At 41.6% G+C, this 15048-nt stretch overlaps 1 protein-coding gene across 1 annotated transcript in view; it reads left to right on the top strand.

Annotated features, from left to right (window-relative positions):
• The first annotated feature begins 2166 nt into the window (after positions 1–2166).
• The window catches only part of ZDHHC13 (zinc finger DHHC-type palmitoyltransferase 13), a 51154-nt gene continuing 38272 nt past the window's right edge, over positions 2167–15048 (top strand). Inside the window, exon 1 of the mRNA XM_070365063.1 lies at positions 2167–2287. Coding sequence (XP_070221164.1) covers positions 2261–2287 — 27 coding nt within the window. The 5' untranslated portion in view covers positions 2167–2260. The remainder of the gene's footprint in view (positions 2288–15048) is intronic.

The raw sequence follows: 15048 nt of genomic DNA, 5'->3' as shown, positions 1-15048 counted from the left end.
CCATTTGGTACTCTTTCCACCACCCACTGCTGAGGAGAACGATGACAATGACAATGGCAGCTAACCCATATACAGTGCCTATTAGGTTCCATGCACTCCAAGTACTCTACGTACAATGGCTCATGTAATTCTCCCAACAGCCCTGTGAGGTAAGTACTATCATTTCCCCATTTTTATATTTTACAGATTAGGAAACTGAAACACAAAGAGATTGAGCAACTTGCCCAAGATCATATGACAACTCAGTGCTGGCACTGGGATTCAGGCCCAGATGGTCTGCTCTAGGAACATGCCCCCTACCACTGGGCTATTCTCCAGTGCTATGTCAACACGCTAAGCCAGAGGCATTTTCAAAGATGAGAAGTAAGGGTGGCATTTCAAGGCCTCACTGGGTTTGCTTTCCTTCAGCCACCAGCTACGGATATACCCATCCCAATCTGAAGAAGCTCAATAGAGGCATTAAAAAAAAAGGCGGGGGAGGGGACTTGAAAGTGAAACAACCAAACCACTTCTGCTGAAGCACTTTGTGGTAAGAGACATGGGTTAGAATCCTTTCTCCACCACTTACCAGCTGAGTGATTTGGGGTTTATGGAATCAGTCTGAAACACAGTTTCTCCTTCTGGAAACATAGTAAGCGATCAATAAACAGAGCTCTTGTTAAGCAAAATGACCATGCCCAAAGGCTCTCTCCTCTGTGAAACCTTGCCCAGTGTCTCATCCTGGGGTGTTCAAATTGATTGCTTGCTCCACTGGCTTTCAAGGGACGTTGCTTGCACTTCTATTTGCCACTTAATTTGTCCTACCTTATATCATAGAAGTTGATGACACACCTATCCATTCACCCATCCACTCATTAAATTGTACCAAGCATTTTCCATGTACCAATGCTGTGCCAGGCACCAGGAGTTCACAGGTGGATACAGTAAGGCCCCAGCCTCGAAGACCTTGGGCTTTTGGGGCAACTCAGGACTGCTGCTGCTGCTGCTAAGTCGCTTCAGTCGTGTCTGACTCTGTGCGACCCCATAGACAGCAGCCCACCAGGCTCCTCCGTCCATGGGATCTTCCAGGCAACAGTACTGGAGTGGAGTGCCATTGCCTTATCTGAACTCAGGACTGGATGTTCCCAATAGGTAGCAGCACTCTAATAATAACAGTCAAACTTTACAATTATACTGTATTATAGTATTTATCACAGGAAACCCCAGCACTTTGTTTCCTTTCTAGACATTTATTTTATGGTTTAGAACTATTATAGTAGAATAGAGGCGACATCATTCTTTCAATCTTTTTCCAGTTTAACTTTCCAAAGGTTTGGTTTGGCAACAGATACATTAAGGAACAATTGCAAAGACTGTATTAAGTGCTGGGCTAGAAGAAGCCCTAGTGTTTTCTGGAGGCTGAGGCAGGAGAACCCATTTCCCCAGTGGACTCCCAAGGGCAGAAGCTAAGTCTTCACCTAGCTTCATGTCTGTCCTTCAGGGTGGATAGAGGTTAGGTGTCAGCTACTTCAGTGCAGTTCACAAAAGGGCGTGGGGAGCGCAGATGGCAGCTCTTCCCAATCCACCTGAGCGATGGAACTCACATATTTTTTTCTTTTGCTGAGGATGCAGAGCCCCAGAGGTGAAAGAGACTTGCCCAAGATGACAGGAACAGAGTGGCAAATGTTTTAATAGTTACCATTTATTGGTTCCTTCTTATGTCAAACATTGGCTAGGGGGCTTTACATGCTTAATCTCGTTCAACCCTTCTGACAATTCTGTGAAATAAGTACCCTCGTTTTCTCCATTTCACAGATGTGAAAATTGAGGTAAAGTTAAGAGACGGTTTCACAAGGCCATCTAGGTATTAAACAGCCAAGTCCCGATTTGCACTCTGCAGATGGTGGCTGACGTTGGAATAACCGCCAGATCCTGGACGTACACTAGCGGCAGAATGAGGCATGGGGACAGGTGGACACCTACCTGGGCAAGCAGTGCGCAGCCTTGGCCAGCGGCTCTTAGCACTCGGCGTGGGCGGGGCGTGGGCGGGGCCTCCGACTCGCAGTTCTCCACTAGCCTCCCTGGCGGCGTGAGAGTCCCGCCCCCAGCCGAAAGGAGGCCATGGATTGGCTCTTTCGAGGCCGATTGACGGCGCAGCGCTCGAGCCAGGGACGCGGTGGAGGCGGAGTCACAGGAGGAAGTGGGAGTAGAGACGGCTCGAGGCGGGCTGGCCAGCGGGCCGCCGCCGCCACTTTGTCGAGTCGCTGCTGCCACTGGGGAGATGGAGGGGCCGGGACTGGGCTCGCAGGTGAGTGCGGATGGGCGCAAACGTCTCAGGGGCCCGGCGGGTGGCCGAGGCGATGAAGAGACGGAGAGTTTGGGTGTGAGGTAGCTCCCAGAGGGGCCTCAGGGAGCGGAGGGGCAGGATCCAGGGAGGGGGAAACCTGGAAACGCCGAGAATGATGCAGGGAATTCTCTCCGAGGCGACCGGGAAGAAAAGGCGAAGACATAGGGTGAGTGCCATACCGGCTCTCCCGCATTCGCCGTAGGGCTGGGACCGCTGTGGGGCCTGGGAGGGGAGGGAAGCCGTTCCTGGGAGAGGTGTCAGCTGACACACCTGAGTTGGACCAGCCCTTCGTGACCTTGGCCTGAAGTCTGTGAGGTTCTATTCATTTCTTTTCCGGCCGAGGCGCCTGGGAACCTGTCTTCGCCCCACCCAGCCCCGTACTAGCTCCCTGTTGCCATATCCTTGCTTATTCCTTGAAAGATCTGAGGCTGTTTGTTTAGGCCAGAGAAAGCGGGGTGGAGAGGGAGGTGCGTGATGGCTATCTGCAAAATCCCAAAGGACTCCGTGTGTGTGGCGGAGGTCGTGCTGGAAGCCAGATGTAGTTTCAGAAAACAGAAGGGGCCAATGGCGAGTGACAGGAGGTACATGTTAGCTCCAGGAGAACTAGATTTTTGTCCTTTTTGTTTATGGTCCTGACTGGCATATTATAGCTGTTTACTTAGTATTTGTTGAATATATGAAAAATACTCAGGTTCGGCCAGGGTCTAGTGAGTTCTTAGCATATATATGCCAAATGCTTTTGTGTGCGTTATTTAGTTACAGAATTGAAGCATCCTTAAGAAGGTAATAGAATCCCCATTTACAGATGAGAAAACTGAAGCTGTCTCCAGCTGGAGTGAGTTGGGTAGTAGATTTTTTCTGTCCCTAAGTGGGATTCAAGCAGTTTGAGATTGATTGGCTTAGCTGGCCTCTCTAAGAAACGTCTTTGCCATCTTGAGAATGTTCCTCATTTTTCCCTTTTCCCTCCATTCTTTCAGCAAGCTGATGTAAGATTAAGTGAGGAACAAAACAGGAGGGAAGTTGTCAAATGTTCTTGCATTTTGATAGAATAAAAAAGGTTTGCAAGCAGACCAGATATTACAAAACAGTGTAGAACCTTCACGTGGAAACTGTCTCCTTTGTTTGTTTTCTTCCCCCTTAGAGTTTCAAGGAAAAGTTAGTAGGAATAATTATCATATCTTAATTACTACCACTCATTTACAGAAGCCTTTAAGTGCTTAAACTTCATTACCTGGTGCTTCAGGAAAGATTGCCCTGCTTGAATTCCCTGCCACATGGAGGGAGAGCATAATTCAGAGGTTGGGATTAAATGGGACAAGGTAGAAATCATTGTTGTTGTTAATAATAATTGCTATTAACTTTTTCAATAATAACGTAAAGATCTTACCTATATACGATGCTCTGCAGCTTGCAAAATACTTCTGTATTCTTAACCCTCACTGTGACTCTGTGAGGTGGGGAGGGATTGTTGCTGCAGTTTTAAAGATTAGAATTGAGGCTCAAAAAGTTGAGAGTCATGGAATTTCCCTGGAGGTCCAGTGGTTAGGACTCAGTGCTTTCACTCCCATGGCTCAGGTTCATTCCCTGGTTGGGGAACTGAGGATCCTGTAAGCTTTGTGGTGAGGCCAAAAAAAAAAAAAGAGGAGTCATTTGTTAAAAGTCAAATAGCTGGTAAGTGACAGAGCCAAGACCTCATTCCTTCTACCAGGGGTTAAGCATTGTTACAGGTGCTGGAGATTAATTGGTGAACAAAACAGACAAGAACATTCCTGCTCTGGTTGAATTTGGTTCCTCTGATTCCAGATGAAAGGTTTTTACCAGATTTGCCTTTACTCTCTGGCCCCCAGTTTCCTCTCTGACCTCATTTTTTATTAATACTGCTTTCTTGCTCAATCAACCAAAGCCACACTGGCCCCAAGGCCTTTGTACTTACTATTTGCTTTATCTGGAAAACTCTTTTCTCATATATTCACATGGCTTACTCCCTCCACTTTTGTAAGGTCTGGACACAAATGTCATGGCAATGTTGGCAGGCCCTCCCCATCATAACCACTATCTGCAACATTCCCTAACCCCCTTCCTTCCTTTATGTTTCTTCTCAGCATTTAATGTCATTAACATACTCTGTAAATAATTTCCCAGTGAATAAACTTGGATACTTAACTCTGTTAATACAGAGTACTTGTTAATGCCATGAGAAATTTTAAAGGTTATCTGTCCAATCTCTCTTTCTGTCTTTGTTTTATTTGATAATCATCAGGATTTTGAGCCTCATGAGAGTTTAAATACAGTTTTCTAGATCTTGGTTTTCTCTTTAGTTAATTAACTTTAATGGTACTTATATACTATTTAGAAAAAATAATTGGATTCAAGATATCTCCATGTGAGAAATACCTGTTATATGTTAACTGTGTTCCAGTCATCTACTGCTGCTGCTAAGTCACTTCAGTCGTGTCCGACTCTGTGTGACCCCATAGACGGCAGCCCACCAGACTCCCCCGTCCCTGGGATTCTCCAGGCAAGAAAACTGGAGTGGGTTGCCATTTCCTTCTCCAGTGCGTGAAAATGAAGTCACTCAGTCATGTCCGACTCTTAGCGATCCCATGGACTGCAGCCTACCAGGCTCCTCCATCCTTGGGAGTTTCCAGGCAAAAGTACTGGAGTGGGTTGCCAGTGCTTTCTCCGAATCATCTACTACTGTGTAACAAATCATCCCTAATCATAGCAGTCGGGATTTTGGCCAGGGCAAAGCAGGGATGGTTTGTTTCTGTTCCATCATGTCCGGAGCCTCTGCTGGAAAGACTTGTCCCCTGGGATGACTCAGGCTGGTATCATTTGGTGGTACCCTCAGTCACATGTCATGATGATTTTGAGCAGGGACACCTGCACATGCCCTGGGCCTCTGGACAGCATGGCGGCTGGGCTCCAAGAGTGAACATTTCAAGAGACAGAAAGAGGAAGCTGCCGGTTTCTGAGGCCTGAGCCTGCCGAGTATCACTGACCGAGTGTCACTTCTGTGGTATTTTATTATTGAAGTAGTCAGAGAGCTCAGATTTGAGAGGGAGGGACATAGATTCTTTCCTTTTGATGGAGAAGTATCAAAGAACTTGGGGACTTTGTTATAATAATCACCACACATGTATTCATAGCTGTCTTATAGAATTTTGTAATATCTTGTTCTGCTTTTTCTGTTCCTTGTGGAGGAGAGTATTCAGCTAGCTACAAGTCTTTTTTTTTTTTGGTATCCCTGCCCCTCCTTTCGGAGAAGGCAATGGCAACCCACTCCGATACTCTTGCCCGGAAAATCCCATGGACGGAGGAGCCTGGTAGGTTGCAGTCCATGGGGTCGCACAGAGTCGGACATGACTGAGCAACTTCACTTTCACTTTTCACTTTCATGCACTGGAGAAGGAAATGGCAACCCACTCCAGTGTTCTTGCCTGGAGAATCCCAGGGATGGCAGAGCCTGGTGGGCTGCCATCTATGGGGCTGCACAGAGTCACACGACTGAAGCGACTTAGCAGTAGCAGCAGCCCCTCCTTTTCTTTTTCTTATTTTGGACTGTGTTTGTTGTGTTCAGGGCCATATCAAGGTATTTCTCCAACAGTGACTGACACATTGAGTAGGCATTCAAGAAACACCTGGTGAATGAATGAATAGATTGTAGCAAGAATTTTGTTTTATTCATCCTTTATCCCTAAGTACCTAATACCCTGATTGGTATATAGTAGGTGTTCTTTACATTTCCCTGAGTGAATGATTAATGAAAACTCATATGAGTTTGCTGGTGTCTATTGCTCAGTCTATTCTGTTACCTTAATATTGTAGGTAGCCATATTATCAGTTAGGCTTCCACTGCCACGAAGGGTGTTTGTTTATGCAGTGATGCCTTTACCAGTACACATGTCAATAATAACTACTGTAACAGCTCTTCTTAGAACCGTAAACATGGATTTGGAAGTAACTTTATAGCTACATTGATCTCCTCCTTTCATTTTACAAATGTAGAAACTGAAGCCCTAAATCAGGTAGATGATTAGCTACCATCATACAGCCAACCTGAAATCTGAGACCTGGACCTTGTTCTCAAGAAGATTTTTCCTTTCAACATGGTAAAAAGGAAACAACTAGAGAAAACTTAAAAAAACATTTTGTAAGCTAACCAGCAAGTAATTTCTAAGGAGGATGTGGGATCGCGACAAACTTTGCTTTAACCTTTGCATTGGGACTCCATGGTTGTTTTCTGTAAACATTTTATGTGACTGTCCCTGAAGTTAACCTCCTCCCAAAGCAGGTCATTTCCTTTCTCACCTGTAGCTCTTACCGCAGAATTTTGAGAGGGAGTGATATCTAGAGCAAAGAACATAACTTACAGCTGTGTCCTCTAAGCTTTTTTGATCAAAAAAAAAAAGAACTTGGGGACTTTTCACTTTCATGCATTGGAGAAGGAAATGGCAACCCACTCCAGTGTTCTTGCCTGGAGAATCCCAGGGACGGGGGAGCCTGGTGGGCTGCCATCTATGGGGTCGCACAGGGTCAGACACGACAGAAGTAACTTAGCAAGTTATTTTGTAAACAGACCATGAGGAGTGACCTGCTTGATATACAGATTGCATGAGTCTTCCAGGACTAAAAACTCATAAAGATTAAAGAAGACAAATTTATAAACTTTTGTGGCTTTCCCTCCCCCCTTTCTAAAAAATACAGAAGTTATTATAATAGTAGCTTCAACATTTTCTTCTGTTACTGAGTGCTTGGCCTTGAGTGTGCTTCCTCACTTTGGAGACCGTTGGCTCTGAAATAAAGCTTTGAGTTTATGTAATCATCTTTAGCTTTTACTCTGATTTGGATTTAGGCAAAAACGGCATGAACACAAGGTGCCTCCTGTTGTCTACTCTTGGTCACCAATTTTTGCCGTTGCATCATATACTGCTTCAGTTATCACTTGAAGTATCTCTTTGTCTCTGACTTAGCTTCCCCATTAGACTTAAGCTCCTAAAGGATATACACTGATGTCTTGTGTTCCTAGCATAATGCTTTGCATGTCATAAAAACACAGAAATTAATTGCTGAATAAACTTCATAATAAATAAATGCTCTTTATATTGAAATGTGTAATCCTCCTCAATTTTCTGCATGAAAAATGAAACTGATGTCCTTAAAGCCCTGAGGCATAATGAGAAGTAATACATTTTTATCTATATAATATACAACATTTATTTGTGATGAAAAATCTGTATATAAAGAAAGGCTTAATCTTCTTAATGTATAAATGGAAAAAAGATACATAATCCATTAGAAGAACAGACTATGAAAAGGCAACCCACAAAAGAGAAAATATGAGACAATAAATGATAAAAAGCATTTTTTTATGTGTTTTAGCCATCAGATTGGAAAGATTGTAAAAAGATTGATAATAATCAGTTATGGGGAGGTTTTTGGGGAAAAGAACACTTATACTTGCTGCTGGGAATGTGGATTAGGGAAGATAATTGGTCAGTATCTGTTTATGTTTAAAATACGTATATATTTTTTTGACCCAGCAGTCCTGTGTTGGTGAATCAATGTTAGAGAATGTATGCGATGTTAATTACAGGGTTGTTTAGAGAGTGAATGCTGAAATCAGCTTTCATGTCTAATGTCTAATTATGCTAGGTCTTTACAATGGAATAAGATTCAACTATTGTTTACTGATTCCAGGGCTGTACATGATATATTGTTAGGTGAGACAGGCAAGTTGATGAATAATTATATAATCAAATCCCATGTTTGAAGATGTTTTGTTAAATATAAGAAAATCATAAAAACCTGTGTATACTCTATGATGTTATATATATTAAAGTATATACAGATAGTGAGGAAAGATATATACCAAACTGTTAATAATAGTATCTCTACTGGTACAAGATTGGGAGGGAAAGAGTCCAGAATATCAGCTAAAGTCTTCATGTCTGTATTGCTGGAGCTTTAAAATTAGTGTGAATTACTTTATGATTTAAAAAAATTTAAGTTTTATATAAAAAGCAGACTGATTTCTCTGTCATCTACATCTGATGTTTATTGAGACTGTAGAAATTCTGAGTAGAGTTTAACTCTTTCCTTGGTCCTTTGTCTTCTCTCAGTTGGAGGTAGTTACATGCGATATGGTGAAGAGAATCCTGATGTCCTTTTGATGTTTTCATCTCACTATGTATGTGTTTATTTTTATCTGTGTGTGTGCATGTAAAATTAGAGTTTCATGCAGTGAGGTTGAATTTACCAGAGAAGTCAGAACTTGTGTATTCAAAAAAACATTTGTGATTCTAGCTCTGGCTAAGAAGGAGCAAAAAACACTCCACCCTGTCTGTCCCCTTGAATGGACTGGATAGAATAGAATGCTCTTTAAGGATTCTCGAAAGAAAATTGTAGCAGGCAGAGCAGGGGGAAAGACCGGAATTTGAAAAACCACTGAACCAGGAGCTAATTTACTGTTTTCCCATCTGAGTCCCCTCCTCTCCATCCCCCACCCTGGGACTTGAACCCTGGCAGTGAGCATCCCTGCAGACAGGAGTGCTCCTGGAGAAGCCCTCTAGTTCAGGTTCAAGGAACAGGAAAGCGGTCTCCTGGCAGCACAAGCACCTGAAAGCCTGAGGGAGGAGAACTTCCTCTCTGAGCAGAGGAGTTGCAGTCCCAAGGCAGTGGTTGTTAGAAGTGACAGCAGAAGCATGATCCATGAAAGAAAAAAAAAATTGCTACATTATATTTTATTAAATTGAAAATCTTTGCTGTATGAAAGAGACTTAAGAAATTGGAAGGTAAGCTACAGATGGGGAAAATATATTTACAAATCACATATCTGACAAAGGACTTACTTATGTCTAGCATGTGTAGTATGGAGAAGGCAATGGCACCCCACTCCAGTACTCTTGCCTGGAAAATCCCATGGATGGAGGAGCCTGGTAGGCTGCAGTCCATGGGGTCACACAGAATTGGACACGACTGAGCGACTACCTTTTCACTTTTCACTTTCATGCACTGGAGAAGGAAATGGCAACCCACTCTAGTGTTCTTGCCTGGAGAATCCCAGGGACGGGGGACCCTGGTGGGCTGCCGTCAATGGGGTCGCACAGAGTCAGACACGACTGAAGCGACTTAGCAGCAGCAGCAGCAGCAGCATGTGTAGTATAAGGAACTCTGAAAACTTAGCAGTGAGAAAATAACCCAATTAAAAAATGAGTAAAAAGACAGTTCACCCAAGAAGATACACAGATAGCAGATAGCATATGAAATGACACTCAGCCCCCATTAGCCATCAGGGATATGCATCTCTTACACTGACAAGAGAGAGTCAGTGCCAGAGGATGCAGAGCAAGTGGAACGCTCATAATTTGCTAATGGCAATGCAAAGTGGTCCAGCCACCCTGGAAAATGATTTGGCAACTCCTTATAAATTTAACATCTACTTACCAGATGGTCAAGCAAATTTCACTGTTAGAGAAGCAAAACATACGTTCACACAAAATGTATGTTTATAGCAGCTCCATTTATAATTGCCAGAAGCTGGAAACAACCCAGGTGGGTTGTTTAAATGGATAAACTGTGATACATTCATGTAATGGAATACTATATAGCAAGAAAGGAACTATTACTAACATACAGTAACTTGGATGTGTCTCAGCATTATGCTGAGTGCCAGAAGCCAGTCTTAGAAGATTATATTCTGCATTATTCCATTGTTTGACAGTCTGGGAAAGAAAAAAATAAGTAATGAAGAACATATCCGTGGTTGCCAGGAGCTGAGGTAGTTGAGTTAGAGATGTGGCTTAAAAGGAATATTCCAAGGGAGTCTTTTGAGGTGTTGAAACTGTTCTGGATCCTGATTTTGGTAGTGGTTACAAGACTCCACATGTGTTAAAATCCACAGAACTATACACCAAAAGGTCAATTTAACTGTAAGATAACTTAGAACAAAAGTACTGATCCCTTATGAGTAACCCTTTGAGGGATTATGAACTTCTTTCAGTAAACCTATCATTTCTTGAATCTTTTTTGGAACTCCTGGAGAATTGATGTGAGCACATTTCACGTATCTTCAATTTTCTATTCTTGATGTGTATTCATCCTTTCAGAGTTGTTTTTAAACAATGAGAAGTTGTTCAGAGACAGGTCTGGTGAATAAGGTGGATAAAGGTCTGGTAACAACTTTATGGTATCTTTACCATAGATGGGATTAGAAAATAACAAGCCGGTTTGGATTTCTAGGCATGATTTGCTAGATATTTGATGTGAACCTCTCCCTTAAATGCAACTAAACATGCTGGATACAGTAGAAAATCTTTTTAAGTATTTTATATTGTATGCTACTGCTGCTGCTGCTAAGTCACGTCAGTTGTGTCCGACTATGTGCGACCCCATAGACAGCAGCCCACCAGGCTCCTCCATCCCTGGGATTCTCCAGGCAAGAACACTGGAGTGGGCTGCCATTTCCTTCTCCAATGCATTTAAGTGGAAAGTGAAAGCCGCTCAGTCGTGTCCGACTCCTATTGTAAATTTTAAAAAAGATCCCTTTGGGTTTTCTGTGTATATGATCATATTGTCTGTATATAAAGGTGAATTTGCTTCTTTTCTAATCTCTATGCATTTTTTCTTTCCTTTACTCTTATTCTGTCCAGGACTTCATTGTTGATTACAAGTGGTGATAATGGGCATTCTTGTTTTGTCTCAGTCTTTACAGTTAAAGCATTCATTCTTTTACTGTTAAGTGTGTGGTAGCTATAGATTTTTTAAAAATAATTTATTTATTTTTGGCTGTTCTAGGTCTTTGTTGCTGTGTGGGCTTTTCTCTAGTTGCGGGGGGCAGGGAACGACTCTGTTGCAGTGCATGGGCTTCTCGTTACGGTGACTCCTCTTGTGTTTAGGCTTCGGTAGTTGGGGTGCATGGGCTCAGGAGTTGTGGTTCCTGGACTCTAGAGCACAGGTTCAATAGCTGTGGTGCATGGGCTTAGCTGCTGGCAGCATGTGGGATCTTCCCAGACCAGGGCTCATACCCGTGTCTCCTGCATTGACATGTGGATTCTTTACCATTGAGCTACCAGGGAAGCCCTGTAGATTTCTTATAAATGATCTTTATCAGGTTGAGGAAGTCCCCTTCTTTCCCTAGTGTCCAAAGAGTGTCATGCATGGGTGTTGAATTCTGTCAAATGCTTTTGTTCTGCTGAATTGAATATATTTATTTTGTGAAGACGATGGATTGTACTGATTCCTTTTGAAATGTTTAAGCTTGGTTGTAATGTATATTACCCTTTTTATATTTGAATCACTGAATACAATTTTGCTGACATTTCATTGGGATCTTTACATGTGTGTTCATGAAGGGTATTAAGTCTGTAGTTTTGTTACTGCGAATGTCTGTTGGTTTTATTTTGGGGATCATGCTGCTTCCTAAAATGAGCTAGGAAGCAATTCCTCTGTATTCTGAAGGAGTTGGTATCGTTTCTTCCCTGAATGTTTTCATAGTGTTTGCCGGTTAAAAGTTATGTGGGCCTGGAGTTGTTTTGCTTTTGTTTGATGGGAAGTTTTTGTTTGTTTAATATTTTTATTTATTTACTTGACCACACCAGGTCTTCACTGTGGGGTGTGAACTCCGGTGTGGGATGTGGGGTCTAGTTCCAGGGATCAGACCTGGGCCCCCTGCATTGGGAGCACAGTCTTAGCCACTGGACTATGAGGAAGTCCCTATTGGGAAGTTTTAAAATTATGAACTCAATTTCCTTAATAGATAGAGTGCTACTCATTTCTTTTTAATTCCATTTTGATAACTTGTGTGTTCCAAGAAAATGTTTTGCATTTCATCTAGGTCATTGAATTTAATGGCATAAACATGATCACAGAAGTCCCTTATTATCCTTTTAGTGTTTCCAGAATCTTGTAATAGTGTCCTCTTTTTTAAACCTGCTATATGTCATTGACATCTTTATTTTTGATCAGTCTGGAGGTTTATCAATTTTATTGATTTATTATTTCCAAAGAACCAGCTATTTAAAGAAAAACTTTACACTCTGTTTTTGTTTTTAGTAATTTTTATTTATTTTGGTTGCCCTGAGTCTTCATTGCTTTGGTGGGCTTCTGAATTTCAGCAGTCGGGCTACTCTTCGTTGCGATGCGTGGGCTTCTCATTGCAGTGGCTTCTCTTGTTGCGGAACACAGGCTCTAGGCATGGGGGCTTTAGTAGCTGTGGCTCGTGGGCTCAGTAGCTGTGTCACACGGGCCCAGCTGCCCTATGGCCCGTGTAATCTCGCGACCAGGGATGGAACCACGGGCAGATTCCCATCTGCTGCACCACCAGGGAAGGCCCAAGAACAGCTGTTGGTTTCAGTGGTTCTGCATTTGTTTTCTTTTTTATATTTCATGGATTTCCATATCTTTATTGTTTCATTCATTCTATTTTGGGTTTATTTTCCTTCTCTAGGTTCTTAAGGCAAAAGCTTAGGTCATTTATTTTAGTTCCTTCTTTTTTCCCATTTAGCCACTCAGTCGTGTCCAACTCTTTGCAACCCCGTGGACTACAGCATGCCAGGCCTCCCTGCCCATCACCAACTCCCGGAGTTTACTCAAACTCATGTTCATTGAGTTGGTGATGCCATCCAACCATCTCATCCTCTGTTGTCCCCTTCTCCTCCCGCCTTCAATCTTTCCCAGCATCAGGGTCTTTACCAATGAGTCAGTCCTTCATATCAGGTGGCTAAAGTATTGAAGTTTAAGCTTCAGCATCAGTCCTTCCAATGAATATTCAGGACTGATTTCCTTTAGGATGGACTGGTTTGATCTCCTTGCCATCCAAGGGACTCTCAAGAGTCTTTTTCTGATTATAAGCATTTAAAGCTAAAAATTCACTGTATTTACAACTGTGTTGTTTAGTTTCCAAATATTTGAGAATATTCTACATATCCTTTCGTTATTGATTTTTAATCTAATTCCAGCTATGGCCAGAGAACATACTCTGTATGAATTCAACCCATATAAGTTTGTTGAGACTTGTTTTATGGCCCAGAATATTATCTGTCTTGATGAATATTCCATGTGTACTTGGAACACATATCTATTTTGTTGTTGGGTGGGATTTTATGAAAATGTCAGTTAGATCCAGTTGGTGGATAGTGTTAAGTCTTCTTGGTGGTGCAGTGGTAAAGAATTTGCCTGCCAGTGCAGGAGACAGGGTAGACGCGAGTTTGATCCCTGGGTCGGGAAGATCCTCTGGAGAAGGAAATGGCAACCCACTCCAGTATTCTTACCTGGAGAATCCCGTGGACAGAGGAGCCTGGCGGGCTACAGTCCACGGGGTCACAAAGAGTCGGACACGACTGAGGAATTGAGCACGCACGCGTGCATCTGTTTCTGATTTCTCTGTTTTTCTAGTAGCTGAAAGAAGTATTAAAATACTCGACTATAATAATGAATCTTCCTGTTTTTCTTTTTTGCTTTATGAATTTTGAAGTTCCTTTTGGGTACATGTGTATTTAAGGATGTTGTATCTTGATAAATTGCCTTCTTTAATATTTTGAGATGTCTCTCCTTATCTCTGGTAATATTTCTTGTGTTGATGTCTACTTTGTCTTATATTAATATAACCATTGAATTCCTTATGCTTATTTTTTTTTTTCATGGCATATCTCTTTCTATCCTTTACCTTTAACCTATGTATATTTTTGTATTTAATGTGAGTTTCCTGTAGATGACATGTAGTTTTCTAGGTGTTTGCTTTTTAAAAAATCCAGTCTACCAAACTGTCTTTCATTTGGTTTTCTTTAGACCATTAGTATTTAACGTGATTATAAATATAGTTTAGTATAAATATATTACCTTATATGTTTTATTCCTTCTCTGTTCTTTGTTCATTTTCCCTCTACTTTTCCTGTAGTTTGAAAAATACTGAGTATGTTTTAAGTATTTTATTTCTGCTATTGGCTTATTGCAAGACTTTATTTATTTAGAAGTTGCTCTTGGGTTTACTTATAACTGTTTATCTGCAAATACTGTTTTAAGAATCTCCTGTAACAATATACTTCTGTTTTTTGTCATCAAGAAATTAAAAAAATGTGACAAAATCTGTTATGTTGACCCACATAATTATACATATTAACCATGTAGTTCTGTCACTCTCTATTTCTTTGTATTGATTCAGATTTCTATCTGGTATTATTTTCCTTTAGCCTGAAAAACATCCTTTATTATTTCTTGTAAGATAGTGTCTGTTGGCAGTTTTCTAAGCTTTGATTTGTTTGAAAAAAGTGTTTCTTTCATTCCTATTTTTCAAGAATATTTTTGTTAGTGTTTGCAGGTTAAGTTTTTTCTTTTAGATTTTTAAAACTGTTTTGCTTTTGTCTTCTGGCTGGTACTTACTGATAAGAAGTCTGAGTTCATTCTTATCTTTGTTTTTTTGAACATAATGTGTCTTTTTCCTTGGACCGCTATCTTTATCATTGGTTTCGAGTAGTTTGATTTTTATATGCCTTGGTGTAATATGAGCTTGGTGCCGCTTGGGTTTGTTGAGCTTGTAGGAGCTGTGGGTTTATAATTTTCACCAAATTTGGAAGATTTTTGGCTATTTTTTAGTCAAATTATTTAAAAGTATTTCCTCTTCCTCTTCTGGGATTTCATTTATACATTGGGATGTAGCCTTAGGGTGTATTTGACATGACTTCCTGAAGCAGACGTGACCTTCCTGCTGTCAAGAGCCATGACCC

The sequence above is a fragment of the Bos mutus genome, chromosome 29, assembly GCF_027580195.1.
Source record: "Bos mutus isolate GX-2022 chromosome 29, NWIPB_WYAK_1.1, whole genome shotgun sequence".
Classification (NCBI taxonomy): Eukaryota; Metazoa; Chordata; class Mammalia; order Artiodactyla; family Bovidae; genus Bos; species Bos mutus.
The sequence above is the reverse complement of the archived record's forward strand: the minus strand, read 5'-3'. Positions and strand labels throughout refer to the sequence as shown.